Source organism: Misgurnus anguillicaudatus, chromosome 13 (genome assembly GCF_027580225.2).
Source record: "Misgurnus anguillicaudatus chromosome 13, ASM2758022v2, whole genome shotgun sequence".
In the NCBI taxonomy this organism is placed as follows: Eukaryota; Metazoa; Chordata; class Actinopteri; order Cypriniformes; family Cobitidae; genus Misgurnus; species Misgurnus anguillicaudatus.
The window spans coordinates 13,119,747-13,139,856 of NC_073349.2; the positions used below are offsets into that span (position 1 = coordinate 13,119,747).

Genomic DNA, 20,110 nt, shown 5'->3' on the forward strand with positions numbered 1-20,110 from the left:
AACCCCGCCCCCTGGATGTTGTGTTCTGCAGTGAGGCGCTACTGGATTTTGGACGCAGCTGTAGAGGCTAGTATCCCTTCTAGCCACAACAAATCATTTCATTTGAATGGAAACTCTGAGGAACAGAAATTTACAACTGGTAAGTGGCTAAGTTTAATTATTTTAGAAATGTAAGCGTGTGTAAAATATAATTTGTCAATATTGTTCCCGTTGCCTAGCAACATCGTTATGAAGCGAGAGAGCGAGAAAAAATACGCAAAAATTCAGGTGATAAAACTACAAAACTGGATAACGTTAGGCATTAAATGTATCTTGTAACCACTGATAAGTTATCAACATTTTTATCGATATTGGTTCATAACGTAAGTTATGAATATAACTATGGATCTGTGAGACCGAAGGATGACCGTCACTACGGTCCAATAGGATGATAACCTTCGTTCCGCCTTCTCTCGAGACCTTATGTAAACAAAGTCATGCCCATGACCCCGGAAGCGGAACGTCACGCGCTATAAAAGGCGCATTAAACTTCCGGCTCGTTCTCTTACCTTGAACGCCCAGTGTTCCGAGCGACAAGGATAGTGACGGTCATCCTTCGGTCTCACAGATCCATAGTTATATTCATAACTTACGATCTGTTTCGACCTCACTCTGACCGTCACTACGGTCCAATAGGATGACTCATGTCAACAGGGTCGCGAGGAACTACAGACTCCGAATTATTCAAACCTCGCTGGGCAACAGACATCAAAACTGCAGTGCTGACAGGCGTATTGGCAGTTACGTCAACTCTGTAAAATTTAGCAAATGTACATGGTGTAGACCATGATGCTGCAGCACAAATCTCCCCCACCGGAACTCCTTTAAGTGCAGCCCATGAGGTAGCTACACTTCTGGTTGAGTGGGCTCGTGTTCCCATAGGGACTGGTAACCCCTTTCCCTTATAAGCCTGGGAAATAACCTTAACCAACCAATGTGACAAACGTTGCTTAGAAAGTGGCAACCCCAATCTAGCCTTTCCATAGCAAACAAAAAGCTGAGAATGAGACTTCCTCAGGGTCTGTGTAAATCTTACATAAGAGCGCAATGCCCTTACTGGACACAGGGTGAGCAAATTCTGCTGATCTGCCTGTGACGGGGGTTGAAATTGAACTACCTCCAGAACCTGATTCCTGAACTGAGGATTAAGTACTTTAGGTAAAAAGGCCGGGTTGGGCCAGAGCGTCACCCCGGAGCCATCCGGCCTCCAGCGTAAACATTCATCACTAATAGATAGCGCACACAATTCTCCTACCCTTTTAGCGGAGCATATAGCCAAAAGAAAAGCGGTCTTTAGAGACAAAGCTTCTAAATCTGTATCAGCCATAGGCTCGTATGGGGGCCTAGTGAGAGAGTCTAGTACAAAAGGCAAATCCCAATTGGGTACCCGCAAAGAGCGGTTTGGACATAAGCGACGAGCTCCCTTCAGGAACTGACCTACCAAGGGATGTCGGCCTATTGGTTGGCCATCCACTCCCCCATGAGATGCTGAAATAGATGAAGCATAAACCCTGATTGTACTGGCTGCTTTGCCTTGGTCCAGTTGAGCCTGTAGGAATCTAAGGACAAGTGGCACAGAGCAAGTTACTGGGTCAACATTTATGCCTACACACCATTCAGAAAAAATTCTCCACCTTATGGAGTAATTAGCCCGAGTAGATGGAGCTCTGGCATTATTCAGTGTCTCGCGTACCGTTTCATCTAGTTGTTGAGGGATGGACTCTGCAGAGGCCATACCCACAATTGTAGTGCCATCGGGTTTGGATGCCAAATCTGCCCGTCTATTTGGGATAGGAGATCTGCCCGTGATGGGAGTTGCCACGGGGAACCCTGAATCAGCTGAACTAGGTCTGGGAACCATGGTCTTCCCGGCCACCGTGGAGCAACTAGTAGAACTGTGCAATGACTCTCCCTGATCCTCTGGAGGACTTGGCAAATCAGAGGAAAGGGAGGAAAAGCATATAGTAAGCCTGTCGGCCACTCTTGTGATAGTGCATCCAGGCCTAAACTGCCCTCTTGTACCGTGAGGGAGTACCATCCCCGGCAATGGGTTGTCTCCCTGGAGGCAAAGAGATCTACGTGAGCTGTCCCATATCGGGTCCAAATTTGGGCTATTACCTCCGTGTTCAACCGCCATTCTCCTGGGAGAGGCCCTGTTCTGGACAGAATGTCGGCTGCTCTGTTTGTCACACCCGGGATGTGTATTGCTCTCAGTGAGGACAGCTGCGGCCATGACCATGTCAGTAGGTTCGTTGCTACCTGGAGACAGCGTAGTGACCTTGTCCCTCCTTGGTGATTTATGTGGTAAACTACTGAGGTACTGTCCGTTCTCACTAGCACATGCTTGTGGCGTAGAAATGGTAACAGACCCTGGAGTGCGAGATGAACAGCTCTCAGTTCGAGCACATTTATGTGTTCTGATGACCAAGGGTGATCCCATTTGCCCCTTACTGACCTGCCTTCCCAAACAGCTCCCCAGCCTGTCAGTGATGCATCTGTTGTCACCACTGATCTTCTGTGAGGAAGATTGCCCAGTGGGGTTCCCCTGCAGAGAAAGTCCTTGTCCCTCCAATGAAGTAAGGCCCGCATGCAGGCCTTTGTCACCAGCAGCCTCCTTCTTCTGTCCTTCTTTGGATGAAGATGAAAAGAATTTAACCATCTCTGTATCAGGCGTGTCCTTAGTAGGCCTAAGGGAATCACCACTGATGCTGCCGCCAACAGTCCCACAAGCTTCTGAACTCTGTGAGCGGTTACAAGCTTCCCTTTCTGGAAGTGATGTAACGCTTTCTGTAGGCTGTCTATTCTCTGGGGAGTGAGACATGCTTTCATTGTTATGGAGTTGAAATATAGCCCTAGGAATTTCACCTGCTGCTGAGGCTGGAGACTGCTCTTTTCCCAGTTCACTGTGAACCCCAGGAACTGAATGTGAGCTAGTACCTCCTCTGTGTTCCTGATCCCCTGCTCTCGAGAAGGAGCACAAATTAACCAATCGTCCAGATATGGCAGGATCTTGATACCGCGCAGCTGAAGGGGGGCTAGGGCGGCTGAGATCACCCGAGTAAAGACTCTTGGTGCCAAAGACAGGCCGAATGGTAGAACCTGAAACTGAAAAGCCTGGTTTTGAAAAGCAAAGCGGAGAAAAGGCCTGTGCTCTGGACAAATTGGAATATGGAAATATGCGTCCTTTAAATCCAGGGATGTGAACCATTCTCCTGCACCTATGGACTGCATTACCATTTTTGTATGAATCATCTTGAATGGAAGAATTTTTAAGTACTGGTTGAGGTGCCTGAGATCCAGAATGGGGCGATGACCCCCGTCTTTTTTGGAATTATGAAATAGGTTGAATAAAACCCAGTCTGTTGTGCGTTGAAGGGCACTTTTGCGATTGCTCCTTTTTGCAACAGAGCTTGTACCTCTTCCCTCAATACGGGCTCCAATAGTGGGTCCTTGACAGTGGTCATTCTGACCCTTGAAAATGGGGGGGCGCCGTCGAAACTGTAGCCGATACCCGTGAGTTATTGTGGATAAAACCCACTGGTCTGAGACCACTCTCTCCCAACTGAAATCTCCTCTGGGGATACGGGGCAGGATTTTGTCTTTGGGCATGAAAGCTCTGCCCCGGAACACTAACAGGATTGCCACTTGTGTGTCTAGACCAAGCAGGTTGCTGCGGCCTTTGTGTTTCTCTCGACCTCGGTCTGAAGACTGGAGCTGGTTTACGACAAGCTCGCTGGACCGCTTCTCTTGTTGTGATGGAGCGCTCAGCCCTATCCAGCACCTCCTGGGAATCTGAATTAAAAACGTGACCGGGAATTACTGGCAAATTCATTAGTTCGCTTCTTATGGTCTCTGGCAAAGAAGTTTGTGCCAGCCATACCTGTCTACGACATAAAACAGCCGAAGACATCGCCTCTCCCACATCTCGTGTCAATTGTGAGTGAGCCGCCAGAGCAGAATCAACAAGGTTCCAAGAATACTGGTCATTTGCACTTACTGTTTTCCGTAAGGCTGCCAAGAGGATGGCCAAAGCATTGCCTGTACAAGCTGCACGTGCAGTGGCATTAAAGGATCGCGAGATCAGACGGTCAGTTTTCGCACACTCCTTTTTGGGACAGCGAGGGTTAGCAGATGCATAGGCTGGTCCCAAAGTTGTCCAGGATGCTATTTCCTGTTCTACTGGTGGCATGTCCCCCAGTCCCGTTTCTTTTGGGTAACTGGCATTGGCCAGACGTCTGCAGCCTGCATTGAATTGGGGCTTTTGAGATGGTTTCTTCCATGCTGTCCTCAACATTGAGGTATAATCATCTGCTACTGGAATGCAAGATGGAAAATTAGTCTGTGGTATGCCTTCCCAAATACCCCCGACAGGAGCTGGGTCAGGCACAGAAGGCTGCAAACAAAGAATTTTTGCTGCACTAATTACTCTAGCAATAAGAGTATTTGCTGGAAAATCGTCTCTTCCCGTTGATTCGCCATCCACTTCGGCAGAATCTGAATGGGGTCCCTCTCCTTGGCTCTCTCCATCTGCCTGCTGTGCATCATCAACCAGCGAGTAGGGAGCAAGAAGAGATAATACATCAGCCTCCTCTGCGTCAGTTTCAGGATTACCTTGCTGTGCAGGTGGAGGAACGTATTCCTGACCAGGAGGTAGTGATGGTGAAGCTGAGTGACGAGCTTCAATTCGGTCCATCCTCTGCACTAAACTCTGAATAGCAGCCAGGATCTCTAGTTGAGTGTCTGTGTTGCCACTCTCTGCTGGTGGAGCAGGAGTTGGGCGTTTAGCCACATCTACCACTTTCTCATGCCTTGATTTATGTGGTTCATGGCGATCATGTGAGTGCTTATGAGGACGCTTACGACTATGCTTGTCTGATGAGCGTTCCCTCTCTTTACTGTGCTCAGGTACAGAACTGCCTGCTCCCTTAGCACGGTGAATTCGTTCCTCTCTGGGCAGGTCACAAGCCGCACTGCAGGGATTATCCACATCCTCTCTCAAATGTGCCATCCCCAGGCATGAAGGGCATTCCCTATGCCCATCTCGAGGGTCCATTGCTGATTGGCAATGTCGGCAGCAATGAGAGGCCATGATAATCTCACACCAGGTAAGGCCACACACAATCCCACTGACTGCGAACAGCAGCAAAGGTTGTATCTAGCCCACAAAAGGTGAAAAAGGCCTGTACGCGAACGTACTTAAGAGGCCTTTATTATACCCCAACAACTGCGAACAGTGATATAGGGTTCCAAAGGGAAATAATACTCACCAACTTTTGAAATGCAGTATATATACTACGTTAATGATGTACACTCTGAGAAAAAAACAGAAATAATCCATGATATTGAAAGGCTAATATGTTTATAAAGTAGCCTCAGCATATCTGAATAATACAATGCAACTATCTCAACTCAAACACATATAGCAGAAATTGAGTGTTTGTATCTAAAATATTGCATGGGTAGTATGTAAAAACTAGCCTCAAAATATCAAATAATAAACATCACAATTCAAGTACAAACAGCATGAATTAAGTGATTGGTACAGATACAAATATACAAATATACAAATAGACATCACAATTCACAGGGGCACAAGGCACCTGCACCACTTGGGTGATGAATTGAATGATGAAATATTAATTCGTTTCCTACCTGTACCAGGTCTCTATAGGCGAGAAAGGTAAAGAGAACGAGCCGGAAGTTTAATGCGCCTTTTATAGCGCGTGACGTTCCGCTTCCGGGGTCATGGGCATGACTTTGTTTACATAAGGTCTCGAGAGAAGGCGGAACGAAGGTTATCATCCTATTGGACCGTAGTGACGGTCAGAGTGAGGTCGAAACAGATCAGCTTTGGCTGACACGTCAAAGAGCTCGCGTCAACTTTTTTATAGTTGAGGTAACTGCAGAGAAAGTTTTACAATTGTTGTATTATCATAAGAGAGAGCCATGGTAAACTATTACAGACACCGCAGTTATGTCAAATGTAACTGTTTTTCCTCCGTGCATCCTTAAGGAAAGTCATATTACAACCTCTTTGCCGCAGTTCAAAAGAATCATCAAGGGTGCACGACCCCAACTCTAACTGTGTTCAACCTCTTCGCCGCAGTTCAAAAGAATCATCAAGGGTGCACGACCCCAACTCTAATGCTGAGTCCCAATTCGCCTACTTATACTACGACCTAAAAGTATGTACTGTTTTTGTGAGGAAAATGTACGTACTTTTGAGTGTGTATCAAAAGAGTATGCACGTTCTGGGACGTACTTCGATGACGTCATGCAACGTGAACGACAACGTGGTTGCCTAGTTACGCACACCAAACGCAGGTCGTTTGTGAGGCGGCTGGTTATGATGTTCATGTGCAACAATGTGTGTAACGAAAGCTACTTATTTTAAAGTCAAAATAGTTAAAGTTTATAGTATAACTATTGTTTAACGTATTTTATGCCTATTTTATACTTATGTATGCAAATCAAAAATACCGCGATGAAAATGAACCATGCTTTTACTATAGTAAAAGTTTAGTAACCATATTTCTTAATAAAGTTAACATTTGTACAGCCACAGTATTACTACAAATAAGTCAGTGTGGTTAAACTATGATTAGTGTAGTAAAAGGTGTTTATTTTCATAAGGGTTTATAGTAAGGTATAAATCTAAGACAGAAACATAAAAAGAAATACATAAAAAAGACACATGCATGACACAGTACTACAGCCATGGTACTTTATTTTCACAACATCAACCGAATATTAGGAGACAATGAAAGATAACTTTAATTAGGGTTAAACATTTGAATTCTTACACTTAAAAGCTGAGGGCGCATCTCCGCTGCTGCGTCTGGCTGCCATATTTACATCACCACAAAGCTCCTCCCTCCCGCACGCACTGGTTTGTGGGCAATATTAGCCGTTAGAGTGTGGATCGATCTGCACTTCGAAATCTAACCGGAAATAGTAGACCATCCGGGTATCTTTGGGATACTCATTTCAACATACTACGTTTTGGGACGTACTAATTCTAGTTTCGAATACTATTTAGGACGGATAGTATGCGAATTGGGACTCAGCATAACTGTGTTCAACCTCTTCGCCGCAGTTCAAAAGAATCATCAAGGGCGCACGACCCCAACTCTAACTGTGCTCAACCATAGATATAAAGGCTAGATGGCTCGTCCGCGCTGCTGGCCAATTGAGTGCAACGTCCGCATTTTGGCGGCCATCTTAGGACAGGGCGCTCGCTCACTCGTAGCATTGAGTTTTAATGATGCAGGTACTTTTAAATGACCATAACTTGCTTAATTTTTTACCGATTCTCAAACGGTTTGGCTTGTTACAAACGTCAAAGATGTACCTATGACACTGCATACCTATGCTAAAAATAAAAAATAAATTCATGAAACATGTTAAAGCATCCAGAATTATAGCCACGTTAATAACGTTTGTAAAAACCCAAACCGTTTGAAAATCGGTAGAAAATTGAGCAAGTTATGGTCATTTAAAAGTACCTGCACCATTAAACTCAATGCTACGAGTGAGCGAGCGCCCTGTCCTAAGATGGCCGCCAGGTGATGCCGTTAGGGACTCCGCCTTGAGCCATCTAGCCTTATACATATCTATGTGCTCAACCTCTTAGCCGCAGTTCAAAAGAATCATCAAGGGCGCACGACCCCAACTCTATCTGTGCTCAACCTCTTCGCCGCAGTTCAAAAGAATCATCAAGGGTGCACGACCCCAACTCTAACTGTGTTCAACCTCTTCGCCGCAGTTCAAAAGAATCATCAAGGGCGCACGACCCCAACTCTAACTGTGCTCAACCTCTTAGCCGCAGTTCAAAAGAATCATCAAGGGCGCACGACCCCAACTCTATCTGTGCTCAACCTCTTCGCCGCAGTTCAAAAGAATCATCAAGGGCGCACGACCCCAACTCTAACTGTGTTCAACCTCTTCGCCGCAGTTCAAAAGAATCATCAAGGGCGCACGACCCCAACTCTAACTGTGCTCAACCTCTTCGCCGCAGTTCAAAAGAATCATCAAGGGCGCACGACCCCAACTCTAACTGTGCTCAACCTCTTCGCCGCAGTTCAAAAGAATCATCAAGGGCGCACGACCCCAACTCTAACTGTGCTCAACCTTTTCGCTGCAATTCAAAAGAATCATCAAGGGCGCACGACCCCAGCTCTAACTGTGCTCAACCTCTTCGCCGCAATTCAAAAGAATCATCAAGGGTGCACGACCCCAACTCTAACTGTGCTCAACCTCTTCACCAGATCTCAACCCAATGGAGCATCTATGGGATGTGGTGGAATGGGAGCTTCGTGCCCTGGATGTGCAGCTGACAAATCTGCAACAACTGCATGATGTTATCATGTCAATATGGACCAAAATCTCTGAGGAATGTTTCCTGTACCTTGTTGAATCTGTGCCACAAAGGATTAAGGCAGTTCTGAAGGCAAAAGGGGGTCCAACCCGGTACTAGTAAGGTGTACCTAATAAAGTGGCCGGTGAATATATATATATATATATATATATATATATATATATATATATATATATATATATATATATATTTATTTATTTATTTATTTATTTATTTATTTATTTATTTATACAACAGTTATTTCTGGTTCTCGAATCTGATTGGCTTAGAGCTATGCGATATTGTGCTGATATCGGCACTGTAACCGCTTCACGTTTCGTATCATTCCGCCACCTAGTGAATGGAGGTCCTAAGCAGGCTCATCTCTGAATGGAAAAACACAGACGCGCTGTGTGAATCACTCTCCGTGTGTCTCATTAGTTTACTAGCTCATAAATCAGTCTGTAAATCCCCAATCGGAAGTTATTATTCCTTCAAAGATCATCAATGTGGACATTGATCATTTACTTTATCGTGACGTGACTATTAAAACATGTTATGAGATATCGGCACTGGTATAACGTTATTTATAAGCAGCATGCAAAAACATCTCTCTGACACTTATAAAAAACCGTTTTATATAGTACTGACAAGAACAAAGTTTAATAATAATAATCGAGTGCTCATATCACGTTAAGAATAAATGAGAAAGCAATAGTAACGTTATACAAGTAGTTTTATTAACTTTTAACTTGCGCCAAAACAATAACAACACAAAAGACACTAAATATGAATTAAAAAACAAGTAATAGTTTGATCATGACACCAAATACTGCTGATTTGATCTCATTTTGACGATCATAAACAAACAAGGCCAACATTTGAGCCAGGGTATCTCTGTCAGAGATGTAGCCCAGAGAGGGCGGTGGTCAGCGGGGCGAGTGAACACTGACGTCCGCTCATGCTTTGGTTCTCATTCGTACCGAATCTCACTAAGCAAACGTTCAAACAGGCGCTATCTTTACTAATCGACTGCAGATTTAAATATAATACATATACATTCTCGACTGAACTAATCTTAAAACTACACTTTGTGACCAAGAAACGGTAATATAAAGTAACAGCTTTTCCGTCCATTGAGTTGTTATGAGCTTCAAAGCAGCCGAAAGTTTTACCTGTCATTCTGGCCGCCCTCAAATCCGTGGCGGAAGAAGTAGTTCTCAAACAAAGAGGCTTTTAAAATAACTCCGTTGTTGTTTTCTAGTTTACGTTTTTCAAACGTGTGCCGTCAAACTGTTGTATAAAAGCAATATCGCTCTCGGAGTCGTGTGATATAGCTCTATATCATCACGGCTGTGATTGCCTACGGCCTCGTGCCTCTGGCCTAATCACAGCCGTGATGATATAGAGCTATATCACACTCCTACTCGAGCGATATTGCTTAAATATATATATATATATATATATATATATATATATATATATATATATATATATTTATATACATACATACATACATACATACATACATACATACATACATACATACATACATTTACCTCAGAAGAACCCAGCTGGTAAACATTAAAGGTGGTCCTATAGGCTTGTTGTTAAGTGTTGAACATGTTGATTGATTAACAAACATGCTTTCGGTTCATTTAACATGCATCTAATACTTAGTTTCCTCACAAAAGCATTTGATTCAGCTTATTGAAGCCTCTCCTCCAAAGGTGTCCATTAAAAAAAAACACTTTCTGGCCTCCTTCCCTACAGCTTTCAGGTTATTTCAGCCTTGTTAGTTTATGTATATAACAACAATATACAAAATCAAAAAGCATATTTTAAGATACAAAAAATAAAACTGGATCCCATTAAAAGTCCTTTTGAAGTTTAAAAGCTTAATTTTAAATCATGCTGTTAGATCAAAATAGTATAATTGAGTAGCATTTATTGTATAGTGCTAGTTCTTTGTACTGTATACCCAATACTTTTTGTTTAAATTGATTTTTTTTTTCAAATTGCAGTTTATTTATTTGAATGGGTTACTATTAAATAGTTTATTGAATAATTCTAACTCAATTTTTATTTGTTAAATTTAATTAATGATTTTGCTAATAATCTGTTGCCAAATTTTTATTAAATAGATATGGCATATTATTTCTTATTGTATAGTGCTAGTTCTTTGTCTAGTATACCCAATATTTGTGTTTAAATTGTAATAAAAAAAAATATTTGCAAATTGCAGTTTATCTTTTTGAATGTGTTAATATTAAGGAGTTTATTAAGTTAATTTTAACTCAATTTTTATTTGTTGAATTTAATTAATGATATTGCTTGTAATCTGTTGCCACACTTTTATCTAGTGGATATGGCATATTATTTTTTACAGTACAGACGGGACCCTGAGCCAGACAAGGCTATGACACAACAAGCTAGGTAGCTCTTTAATCCAGGATATTATCATTATCTGTGAATTATTTTTGGTATAAACTGAAGTACAAGCATATCTACCAGGTTTTGCTTTAAAAGACTGTGCTTTAATAGACCCTTTAATAAAGTTTTAAAGAAAAACTGAAGAGTGCTAGTGTTCATTTTTCATCATAACCTACTTGAATTTTCGTGTGTTTATGTATCAAGGCCAGGCTTCAGATTACCACACTATGATATCACCATATAAGGAGGGGAAGTTAGGGATGAAATGAAAGTTGACTGTGAGAATGACATATTAAGGTAATCTATTATTTTTATGGAAGCTATAGTGTGATTTTTGAATGGATGAGGTCATCCAAATTAGGAACCTTTTATACAAACACAGTAAAGGTTATAACATATTTTATTTAAGTGACATAGAATGTAACAAGTGCACATCACCATTATATTTACAATAATTACATATAAATATAATACAATAAACAATATATATAATACAATAATAATAAAAAATAAAATGTAACAATAAAATGTTGTAATAAATATAATACAATAATAATAAATATAATACAATAATAATAAAATAATATTTTTTAAGGTCTGGTGTAGTCTGGTCTGCTCAGTCCAGTGTGGTGTCCAGCACTTTTGTGTCCAACCTTGAGAAAGAAATTTTTCATATAAAGTACTTTGTTATGTTTTGCACATACAATAAATATTTATAAGAATTATTCATGTACAAAACCAAATAAAACGCTGTAAATGGACTTATTTGGTAGAGGACAACCTACTCTAACAAACCATGTAGCATTTTGTGGCTAATATGCGCTACCTGAGACAGCTGAAGCTCAAGTTTCACGTAAGTTTAAAAAAACAAAAATTCTTACCTAATTGCATTGTAAGTAACAACAAATAAAAATAATAACAACAATAAATTTTGTCTTTCTCAAGAAATCATAATCAAAATAAAAATTTAAATAATTTGTATATTTTTATTAGGGGTGTAACGCTTAACCATGAAAATGCGCGTTTTCTTAGTGAATGAATTTGAATGAATTACGGTGAAATCACGGCACATCCGAACGCCAGGGGGCGCTCTCCTGCAGAAACTCCCTTTGTGCCACAGAAGAAGCAGCACCACAAACGCCACTCCAGGAAATGTCCACAGGAATACTTAAACGCTGTTCTTCAAATTGTTCCAGGTGTTTTCATGATAATAAAGAATATTTTAAATGATTTTTATTTAACGAGTGTTGCTTTTTTAAATGCACGTTATGCGTTATAAACGACAACGACTCATCATGATTTTACATTGATAAGGACTTCCTACTGACCAAATGCCGTAGTGCACGCACAAGCTGTGCCGCAGCCTTCAGATTCAGAATCGATTTCAGACAGGCATTTTTAACGGGACACGCGATTTAATCGTTACATCCCTACATAAGATTCCTACACTTACCTATCACACTTTGTAGCCATTAACATTGGGCATAGGCATCCCCTGTCCTGTTCAAAAACGTCAGCAGTTTGAAATACAGCTACGACCAAATCTCGCGAGATGTTGGGTTTACCTGAAAAAAAGTGCTCACGAGATTTTGGACGCAGCTGTAGAGGCTAGTATCCCTTTTAGCCACAACACAACAAATCAATTCACCTGAATGGAAACTCTGAGGAGCACAATCTACAACTGGTAAGTGGCTAAGTTTAATTATTTTTTTCAATATTTTGCACAGTTTAGAAATATAAGCGTGCGTAAAATATAATTTGTCAGTTATAAGCTATTGTAGTTGTTCCCGTTGCCTAGCAACATCGTTATAAAGCGAGAGAGCGAGAAAGATACGCAAAAATTCAGGTGATAAAACTACAAAACGGGATAGGCATTAAATGTATCTTGTAACCACTGATAAGTTATCTACATTTTTATCGATATTGGTTCATAACAGGTTTGGCTGCGCGATACGTCAAAGAGCTCGCGTCACTTTTCTTAAACGGAACTCACCTTTTTAATCCAGAGTTGAGGTAACTGCAGAAAACGTTTTACAATTGTTGTATATGTTAATCATAAGAGAGCAGGCCCGGATTAAGAATTCGGAGGCCCCTGGGCACAATTTCTTGTAGGCCCCCCCACGCACACAATCAAACTATATATATATATATATATATATATATATATATATATATATATATATATATATATATATATATATATATTATATGGTTCTTTTTGTTAGAAACACCTCTACTTTTACAGGATTTACACTGACACATTACAGCCGGTGATCACTACCTGTAGGACAATATCAGTACATGTAGATATTTTTGTTGCAAGCAGGGACCTGCACAGAGACCTGCACAGGGGGCAGATGCTCAAGTGAAAAAAGGGCACTTCTCTTAGGCCTAATTCTTAAACAAAAGATTAAATATATTGACAAAACTTCCTTATTTTAATTCCTTCACACACACCCAACTGTTTCATACTCTACAGATTTCTACAAAATACAAAATAATCAGTTCACACAAAGTGTTTATCACAAGAACAGAAGACAGCAAATGATACTGCCAACAATGTGCATGTTTTCTGTTCTACTAGTTTCAAATATATTTAGAATAAATGACTGCGCCAAGGAGAGGGTACAGTTTTACTAATAATGTGTTTTATTTTGCACGTGGTAGTAAATCTTTTTAATTCTTTTGGTGTTAAAATAACACATCTTTACACTAAACTAAAAAAGGAGGGTTGCTGTTATTGTTAATTTCACAGGAAGAATGCTGCAAAAAAAAGTGGGGGAAAAAACTACAGATAGATTGACAAAATAAAAAATAAAGCAACTGAAACTGTTTCAAAAAGTATTGAACTTTAAACTAAAGCCTGTTACTATTGGCTTATCTACACTTTAAAAAACGTATTATGAGTCATGTTAGCAAGACAACAATTGTCTTTTGGAGCTGTAAAACTGAGGTACTGGTAGTTATGTCATTTGATCTCCACTGACTTCCCCACAAGTCAAGAAAAACACAGCTGGAATACGACCTGTGTGAAGAGCTCGTGCCTACCTGTCTGTCTGTTGGCGATGTGTGTTTCACTGTTGCGCACAGATGCAGAGGAGGAAGGGCAATCTGGGCAAATACGACAAACTTTCCCCGTCTGTCTTTGTCGCGCGCGCGCATTCCCGCGCAGCTTCCAAACCACGGACAAGCGCGGACGGCTCCGTTCGACAAATACGCAGTACAAATGATTTCTTATACAAATGATTACTTTACCAGGCTGTCAGAGCAGCACTGATTCGCGTCATTTACAGGACATTCACATATTCAGGATAAATGAAGAAAAGTAATGGATTGTCTGATAAATCAACTGTGCACTGCTGCTTTTCTCACTCATTCCGAACTTAAACTATGAAGACTACTGCCACCCACAGTCCGCTCGATTCAGCGAGGGATTATTTGTGCTTAAATAGTTAATCTAAATAATTAACAATTAGATTTTACATTTTATTTTCTCCCGTCGCTTGGGCCCTGACTGCGCGTGGGCCCCTGGGCACGTGCCCATAATGCCCATTGGATAATCCGGCCCTGTATGAGAGAGCCATGGTAAACTATTATGGACACCGCAGTCATGTCTAATTTAACTGTCTTTCCTCCGTGCATCGTATAGGAAAGTCATAACGTTACTTTATGTTTATTAACACATGAATAGAGTTCTACTAATGGTGTAAATGTGGTAACTTTAAAAGCTCAGTTGAAAAGCGTAACAGTTAACACTTCACTTTAACAACACACTTCATGCGATATGCAGTTCATTGTAACAGAGTTTTCTTGGTTATTTCATGCAATTCCAATAATCAGCTATTAAAGGTCTCAAATTTTGTAGCAACCAACCTACTTAAAACATATTACTATTTCCACAGATCTGTTCTTTTCTAAAACTACAATTCTACTTTCTCAAATCTCTAAAATTAGAACAGAATTTACAACTAATTACATTATTATATTGTATTTTCTATTTCAGGCTACATAAAAAGGACTATAATATGGAACTTACTGGAAGACCATCTCCCAAAAATGTGCAGATGAATGTAAGATGCAAAAAAGGCACCACAGTGATTGTGTGTGAAAATTACTGCTTTGCATTAAATTATATTTCACGGTAATGGTAATATTGATTGATTGTTACCTTTTGAAAGTAATAAATATAATATGATTACAGTATGTAGTAAAATAATTATAGTAATAAGCATTTGTCACTGTGTCTGTTCAAACTGTGTCTGTTTGACGGGTTTTAATTGTTTTCTTGTTAACACAAAAAAACCCTGACTGCCCTTTCTGCTTCCTATATATATATCCTCAGAAGATCCCAGCTGGTAAACATTAAAAGTGGTTCAATAGGCATGTTGTTTAGTGTGGAACATGTTGATTGATTAACAAACGTGCTTTCGGTTCATTTAATATGCATCTAATACTTAGTTTCCTCACAAAAGCATTTTATTCAACTTATTGAAGCCTCTCCTCCAAAGGTGTCCATTAAAAAAATCTTTCTGGCCTCCTTCCCTACAGCTTTCTGCTTATTTCAGCCTAGTTTTATTTTTTATGTATATAACAACAATACACAAAATGAAATAGGGAAAAGCATATTTTAAGATACAAAAAATATAACTGGATCCCATTAAAGTCCTTTTAAAGCTTAATTTTAAATCATGCTGTTAAATCAAAATAGTATTATCGAGTAGTATATTGTAGAGTGCTACTTCTTTGTCCTGTATACCCAATATGTTTGTTTAAATGTAATTTTTTATTGCAGTTTATCTTTTTGAATGGGTTACTATTAAATAGTTTATTGAGTAATTCTATACATTTATTTTGGTTGAATTTAATTAATGTTATTGCTTGTAATCTGTTGCCACACTTTTACTGAGTGGATATGGCATATTATTTTTTACAGTGCAGAGGAGTGGTTTCATTTGGTCACAAGCCCACGGGACAGTGGGTACAGAGGAGACCCTGAGCCAGACAAGGGGCTATTACACAACAAGCTAGGTAGCTCTTTAATCCAGGATATTATCATCATCTGTGAATTATTTTGCTGTAAACTGACATACAAGCATATCCACCAGGTTTTGCTTTAAAAGACTGTGCTTGTAGGTAAAAGACCCTTCAATAAAGTTTGAATTTGCACACTGGAATCATCATAACCTACTTGAATTTTTTGTTTATGTATCAAGCAGATTACCACACTATGACATCACCATATAAGGAGGAGAAGTTAGCAAAGAAATAAAAGTTGACTTTGAGAATTACATATTAAGGTAATCTTTTATTTTTATGGAAGCTATAGTGTGATTTTTGGATGGATAAGGCCAAATACAAAGCCAAAGGTTATAACATATTTTATTTAAGTGACATAAAATAGAATGTAACAAGTGCACATCATCATTTTAAACTATTTTCAATGATTACATATAAATATGATACAATAAAAAATAATAATAAATATAATACAATAATAATATTAACAACAAATAATAAAAATTATGCAATAACAATAATAAAAAATTATATAATAATAATAATAATATAATATTTTTTAAGGTCTGGTGTAGTCTGGTCTGCTCAGTCCAGTTTGGTGTCCAGCACTTTTGTGTCCAACCTTAAAAAAGGGAAGAAAGAAAAATCTTTATTTAGTCTCCTGTTTACCTAGTCATTATATTTATAATAGGATCAAGCGTTCGACTAGAAAATCTGTTAACTAAACAATGTCCCCTGTTCACTTCAACACCTCTATACAGACTCTGACTACTCTGTCTGTAACGCTACCTCAAGACAAACAGCAATGATGAACAGAAGCCCCTGCCTGACTTCATTCTGGATTAAACCATCTGTGCTGTAAGATCTGCTGTAATGAGGGGCATTCAGCTGGATCACGTGCTAGACACTGTCTTATAAGACTACAACATTCTGTAAAGATGAGAGCTGGTTAGTCATGATCACATCACATAACTTAATGTATACATAACTAAACTGTGCCTACTATGAGGTTCATATTATTTACTTAAGCCTCTGACTACATTATTTGAACCTCCATGTTCAGAGAGTCTCACTGTTTAACCTTTGCTATACTTGCTAGATTGGATTCTGTATTGTAACTGTACGTTTTCAACATTTCTGTGATTTTCTTTTCAATAGTGCTATTCATTCACCTTCAGATAAGCTGGTATTCGCAAACTGGACTTCTTTGGATTTCACATACGACTTGTATCCATTAACCATTTCATACAGGACCATTCCTAGACACCAGACGTTTGCTGGGATGGCGTGAAACTTCCGGTTCTTTCTGACTTCCGGTGGAATGAAATCTTTTAGCCCTGTAAGCAAAGCATTTTCAGAGTTGAGGAAATCTGTAAAATAGATAAAAAATTTCCACATTGTGCTATAGGAAACCAAAATGCCAGTTCACCTATGTACTTATGACTTTTGTAGACGCCATCAGTATACAGCTGACCACAGCCGAAGTCAATCAGCTTGGTGTCTAACGTCTCTGTGTTGACTAGGAAGTTGCCTGGATGGATGTCGCTGTGAAAGACATCGTGATCATAGCAGTTTATTACTGCCTGTACTGTTTGACGCATTATTACACGAGCGGTTTCTTCACTCAGTGTACGATTGCGTTTCATGATGTGGCTCAAGCTTTGGCAGGGTTGAGGGTACTCCATAATGATCACGATGTCTTGTGAGTCTATAAACCATTCCAACATTTTTATGGCATATTGACTTATGGGAGCTTGATTCATCTTAATCAATAGTGCCACTTCTACAGGCAGAGGTTTGGAATGGCCCGGCTAAAGAGAGAAGACAAAAAAGAGCAAATTTAAGATAGTGTATATTGTGTTTCTTGAATTTAGTAAGAGCACACTACCTCTTTGCCATCAGAAATGCGGGTACCAGTACGGACCAATCCAAATCCTCCTTCTCCCAGCAATTTGCCAAACTTATAGTAAGACTCCACAACTCCTGGCAACACATGATAATATTGTCTATGAGTTTCATTTGATTGTCTTGCATGAACCACAATTGCAATGTGATCAAATGAAACATAAACTAAAAAAAGTTATATCAGACTCACCCTCTGTAGGCTCAAAAAGAGCTTCATTAGAAGAAGTTGTGTATGCCTCCATCGGTTCCACTTTACCCTTAAAACAGCAGTTTAAGGTTTGCATTGCTTTCTCCCACTTTCTCTTAAAATACCCACAGATTCCTGTCTGCTTTTTCTTTGTGGCAATTTCTTCTAATTCAAAAAACAAAACGTAATTAGTAAAAAACATCTCTGATCACAGTATCAATTATTTGTTGCAGCTTGTATTTGGCTCATTTCATCTTACCTTTCATGCCATGATCACTGTCCAGTCTTGTGGGTTCTTCCTTTGTACTGTTTTCAACAGTGTTTGTTTCGTACAAGCTCTCACTAGAGCTGCTTTCAGTTGACAGACGAGATTCTTTCGACTGATACAAGAAAGAATCGCTGCTAAGGCTAAACAGCTTCGGTCTGTCAACATCTTTCCTCTGATCCGCTCCGCACTCATCGACAGGTTGCTCTAAATCGAAGAGCAAAATGTAATTAGTAAAAAAAGATCTCTGATCACAGATTAAATATAAATTATTTGTTGCAGCTTGTATTTGGCTCTATCTTAGTGTATTTGGCTCATTTCATCTTACCTTTTATGCCTTGATCAACAGTGAATGTTTTGTAAGAGCTTTCACTGGAGCTGCTGTCAGTTGCCATACAAGATGCTTCTGACTGATCAGGGAAAGAATCGCTGCTTAAGGTAAACAGCATTGGTGCTGGCTCACCAATAAATCCGCAGCCATAGTCGGAGAGGGACATGCTGTACGAAGGGTACGTGCTGTCCGAATGGGACTTGTCCGAATGGGACTTGTCCGAATGGGACCTGACGTCCGCTCCAGAAATGAGATCCGCGTCAGAAGTTTGGCCTGGCATTGACCAAACCCTAGCTGCACTGTCATTAATAACCGGACGTGCATCGGATGTAGCGTCGAGCCACCCTTGCTCGAGGCTGGATGCACACGGGACAGACAGCCTTGGATTAAATAAACTTGTGTCCGGTTGTAGTGGTGGAGCGAAAGGCTCCACTTTGTGGCGGCTGAGGAAATGGCGCTTTGCAGCCATCCAAGTTCCTTTGATGAACCCGCAGATCCCTGCGCCATTCCTCCCTTCACCACGTTGTACTGAAACAGAGAACCAAACATTTGTACATTAGAAGAAATTTAAGCTGTTATGGTGACTGTGTGTATACTGTATTGTTTTCAATGCTATTGTTGTGCAGGTTATGCTATTTGTATTGGATTTTATTTGTTATACTCACCCAATGTGATGTATGTTATCTATTGTTGTAATTTGCCGTTTTACACCGCTTCCATTAAAAATGCTTGAAGACAGTTGAAGGATCCTTACCTTAGATCCTCACGTGCAGAATATTTTTATTGTGTTTTTTTTTATTTGTGTTATTACATATATTGTGTTCTTACATAATCAGTTTATAATCGTTAGTTATACATATAATTGTTTATTTGATTATTTAATATTATTTTATAATTATCAATTTTATTATTATCATTTTTGTTATTACAATATTGTTATTGTTTTTTCTTCATTATTCATTAAATAATTAATTCATTCATTCATTCATTATATTTCTAAATTTCATATGTCTTAATTTCATGGTGGTTCAGTTTCAAGAGCTGTTCTGTCTGTGTGTAAACAGAGATAGATAAAGAGAATGTTTATGGAAGCCCAAGGTCTAAGGGATGTTGCAGCTGAGCAATTTGGATATAACAGTGCATGCTGTATTCCTGGACAGACGAGGTTTGAACATTGAGACATATGCAACTGAAACTGAAGCTGTCCATCAATAAAACTCTGTTCGATTTTATCATCTAAAACCTTCGTCTCACGCCTCTGTTTATGCTCTCCTCTAGCAACGACTGATCAACCTTTTAACTGATAGATGCCTGTTAAACAAGTAAACTTATATTTTCTGGCGTGATCTGGCGTCCGGGCTGGACCGTTTTTTATTTTGTCTGTGGTGTGGAGACCAGATCTAACAGCTTTGGCGTCACGAACAGGATAGAATAACATTTTTGTTGTCTCTATCCGAACGAGGAGTCGGGATTTTGTCTCGCACATCCAGATGGAAATGTTTCCAGACCACTTTGATAGTGAGCAGTTAGTTAATGGTCAATTAAGCTAGATGATATAATTAAAAAGCTAAAACAACA

At 39.8% G+C, this 20,110-nt stretch overlaps 2 protein-coding genes across 2 annotated transcripts; both read right to left on the reverse strand.

Moving 5' to 3' along the window:
- Positions 1-16,635: 16,635 nt before the first annotated feature.
- LOC141369282 (serine/threonine-protein kinase pim-2-like) lies at positions 16,636-17,607 on the reverse strand. The gene is made up of 3 exons (XM_073875057.1): positions 17,274-17,607; positions 17,017-17,181; positions 16,636-16,774 (listed from the first exon to the last, which is right to left on the reverse strand). The coding sequence occupies exons 1-3, from the start codon at positions 17,605-17,607 to the stop codon at positions 16,677-16,679; spliced, it is 597 nt and encodes a 198-aa protein (XP_073731158.1). The 3' UTR covers positions 16,636-16,676.
- Positions 17,608-17,707: 100 nt separating this feature from the next.
- LOC141369395 (uncharacterized) lies at positions 17,708-19,001 on the reverse strand. Its single transcript, XM_073875707.1, has 4 exons — positions 18,530-19,001; positions 18,196-18,408; positions 17,940-18,101; positions 17,708-17,827 (listed from the first exon to the last, which is right to left on the reverse strand). Exons 1-4 carry the CDS (start codon positions 18,999-19,001, stop codon positions 17,715-17,717), a joined length of 960 nt encoding a protein of 319 aa, XP_073731808.1. The 3' UTR covers positions 17,708-17,714.
- Positions 19,002-20,110: the final 1,109 nt, after the last annotated feature.

Coding starts and splice junctions, on each gene's coding strand:
- LOC141369282 (XM_073875057.1), bottom strand. CDS start 17,607: ATGAATCAAGCTCCCATAAGTCAATATGCCATAAAAATGTTGGAATGG. Junction 17,182..17,273: donor CAAAAGTCATAAGTACATAG/GTGAACTGGCAT, acceptor CTTTGCTTACAG/GGCTAAAAGATTTCATTCCA. Junction 16,775..17,016: donor GAATACCAGCTTATCTGAAG/GTGAATGAATAG, acceptor TCATCTTTACAG/AATGTTGTAGTCTTATAAGA.
- LOC141369395 (XM_073875707.1), bottom strand. CDS start 19,001: ATGGCTGCAAAGCGCCATTTCCTCAGCCGCCACAAAGTGGAGCCTTTC. Junction 18,409..18,529: donor TGTTGATCAAGGCATAAAAG/GTAAGATGAAAT, acceptor TCTTCGATTTAG/AGCAACCTGTCGATGAGTGC. Junction 17,828..17,939: donor TCTTTTTGAGCCTACAGAGG/GTGAGTCTGATA, acceptor ATGTGTTGCCAG/GAGTTGTGGAGTCTTACTAT.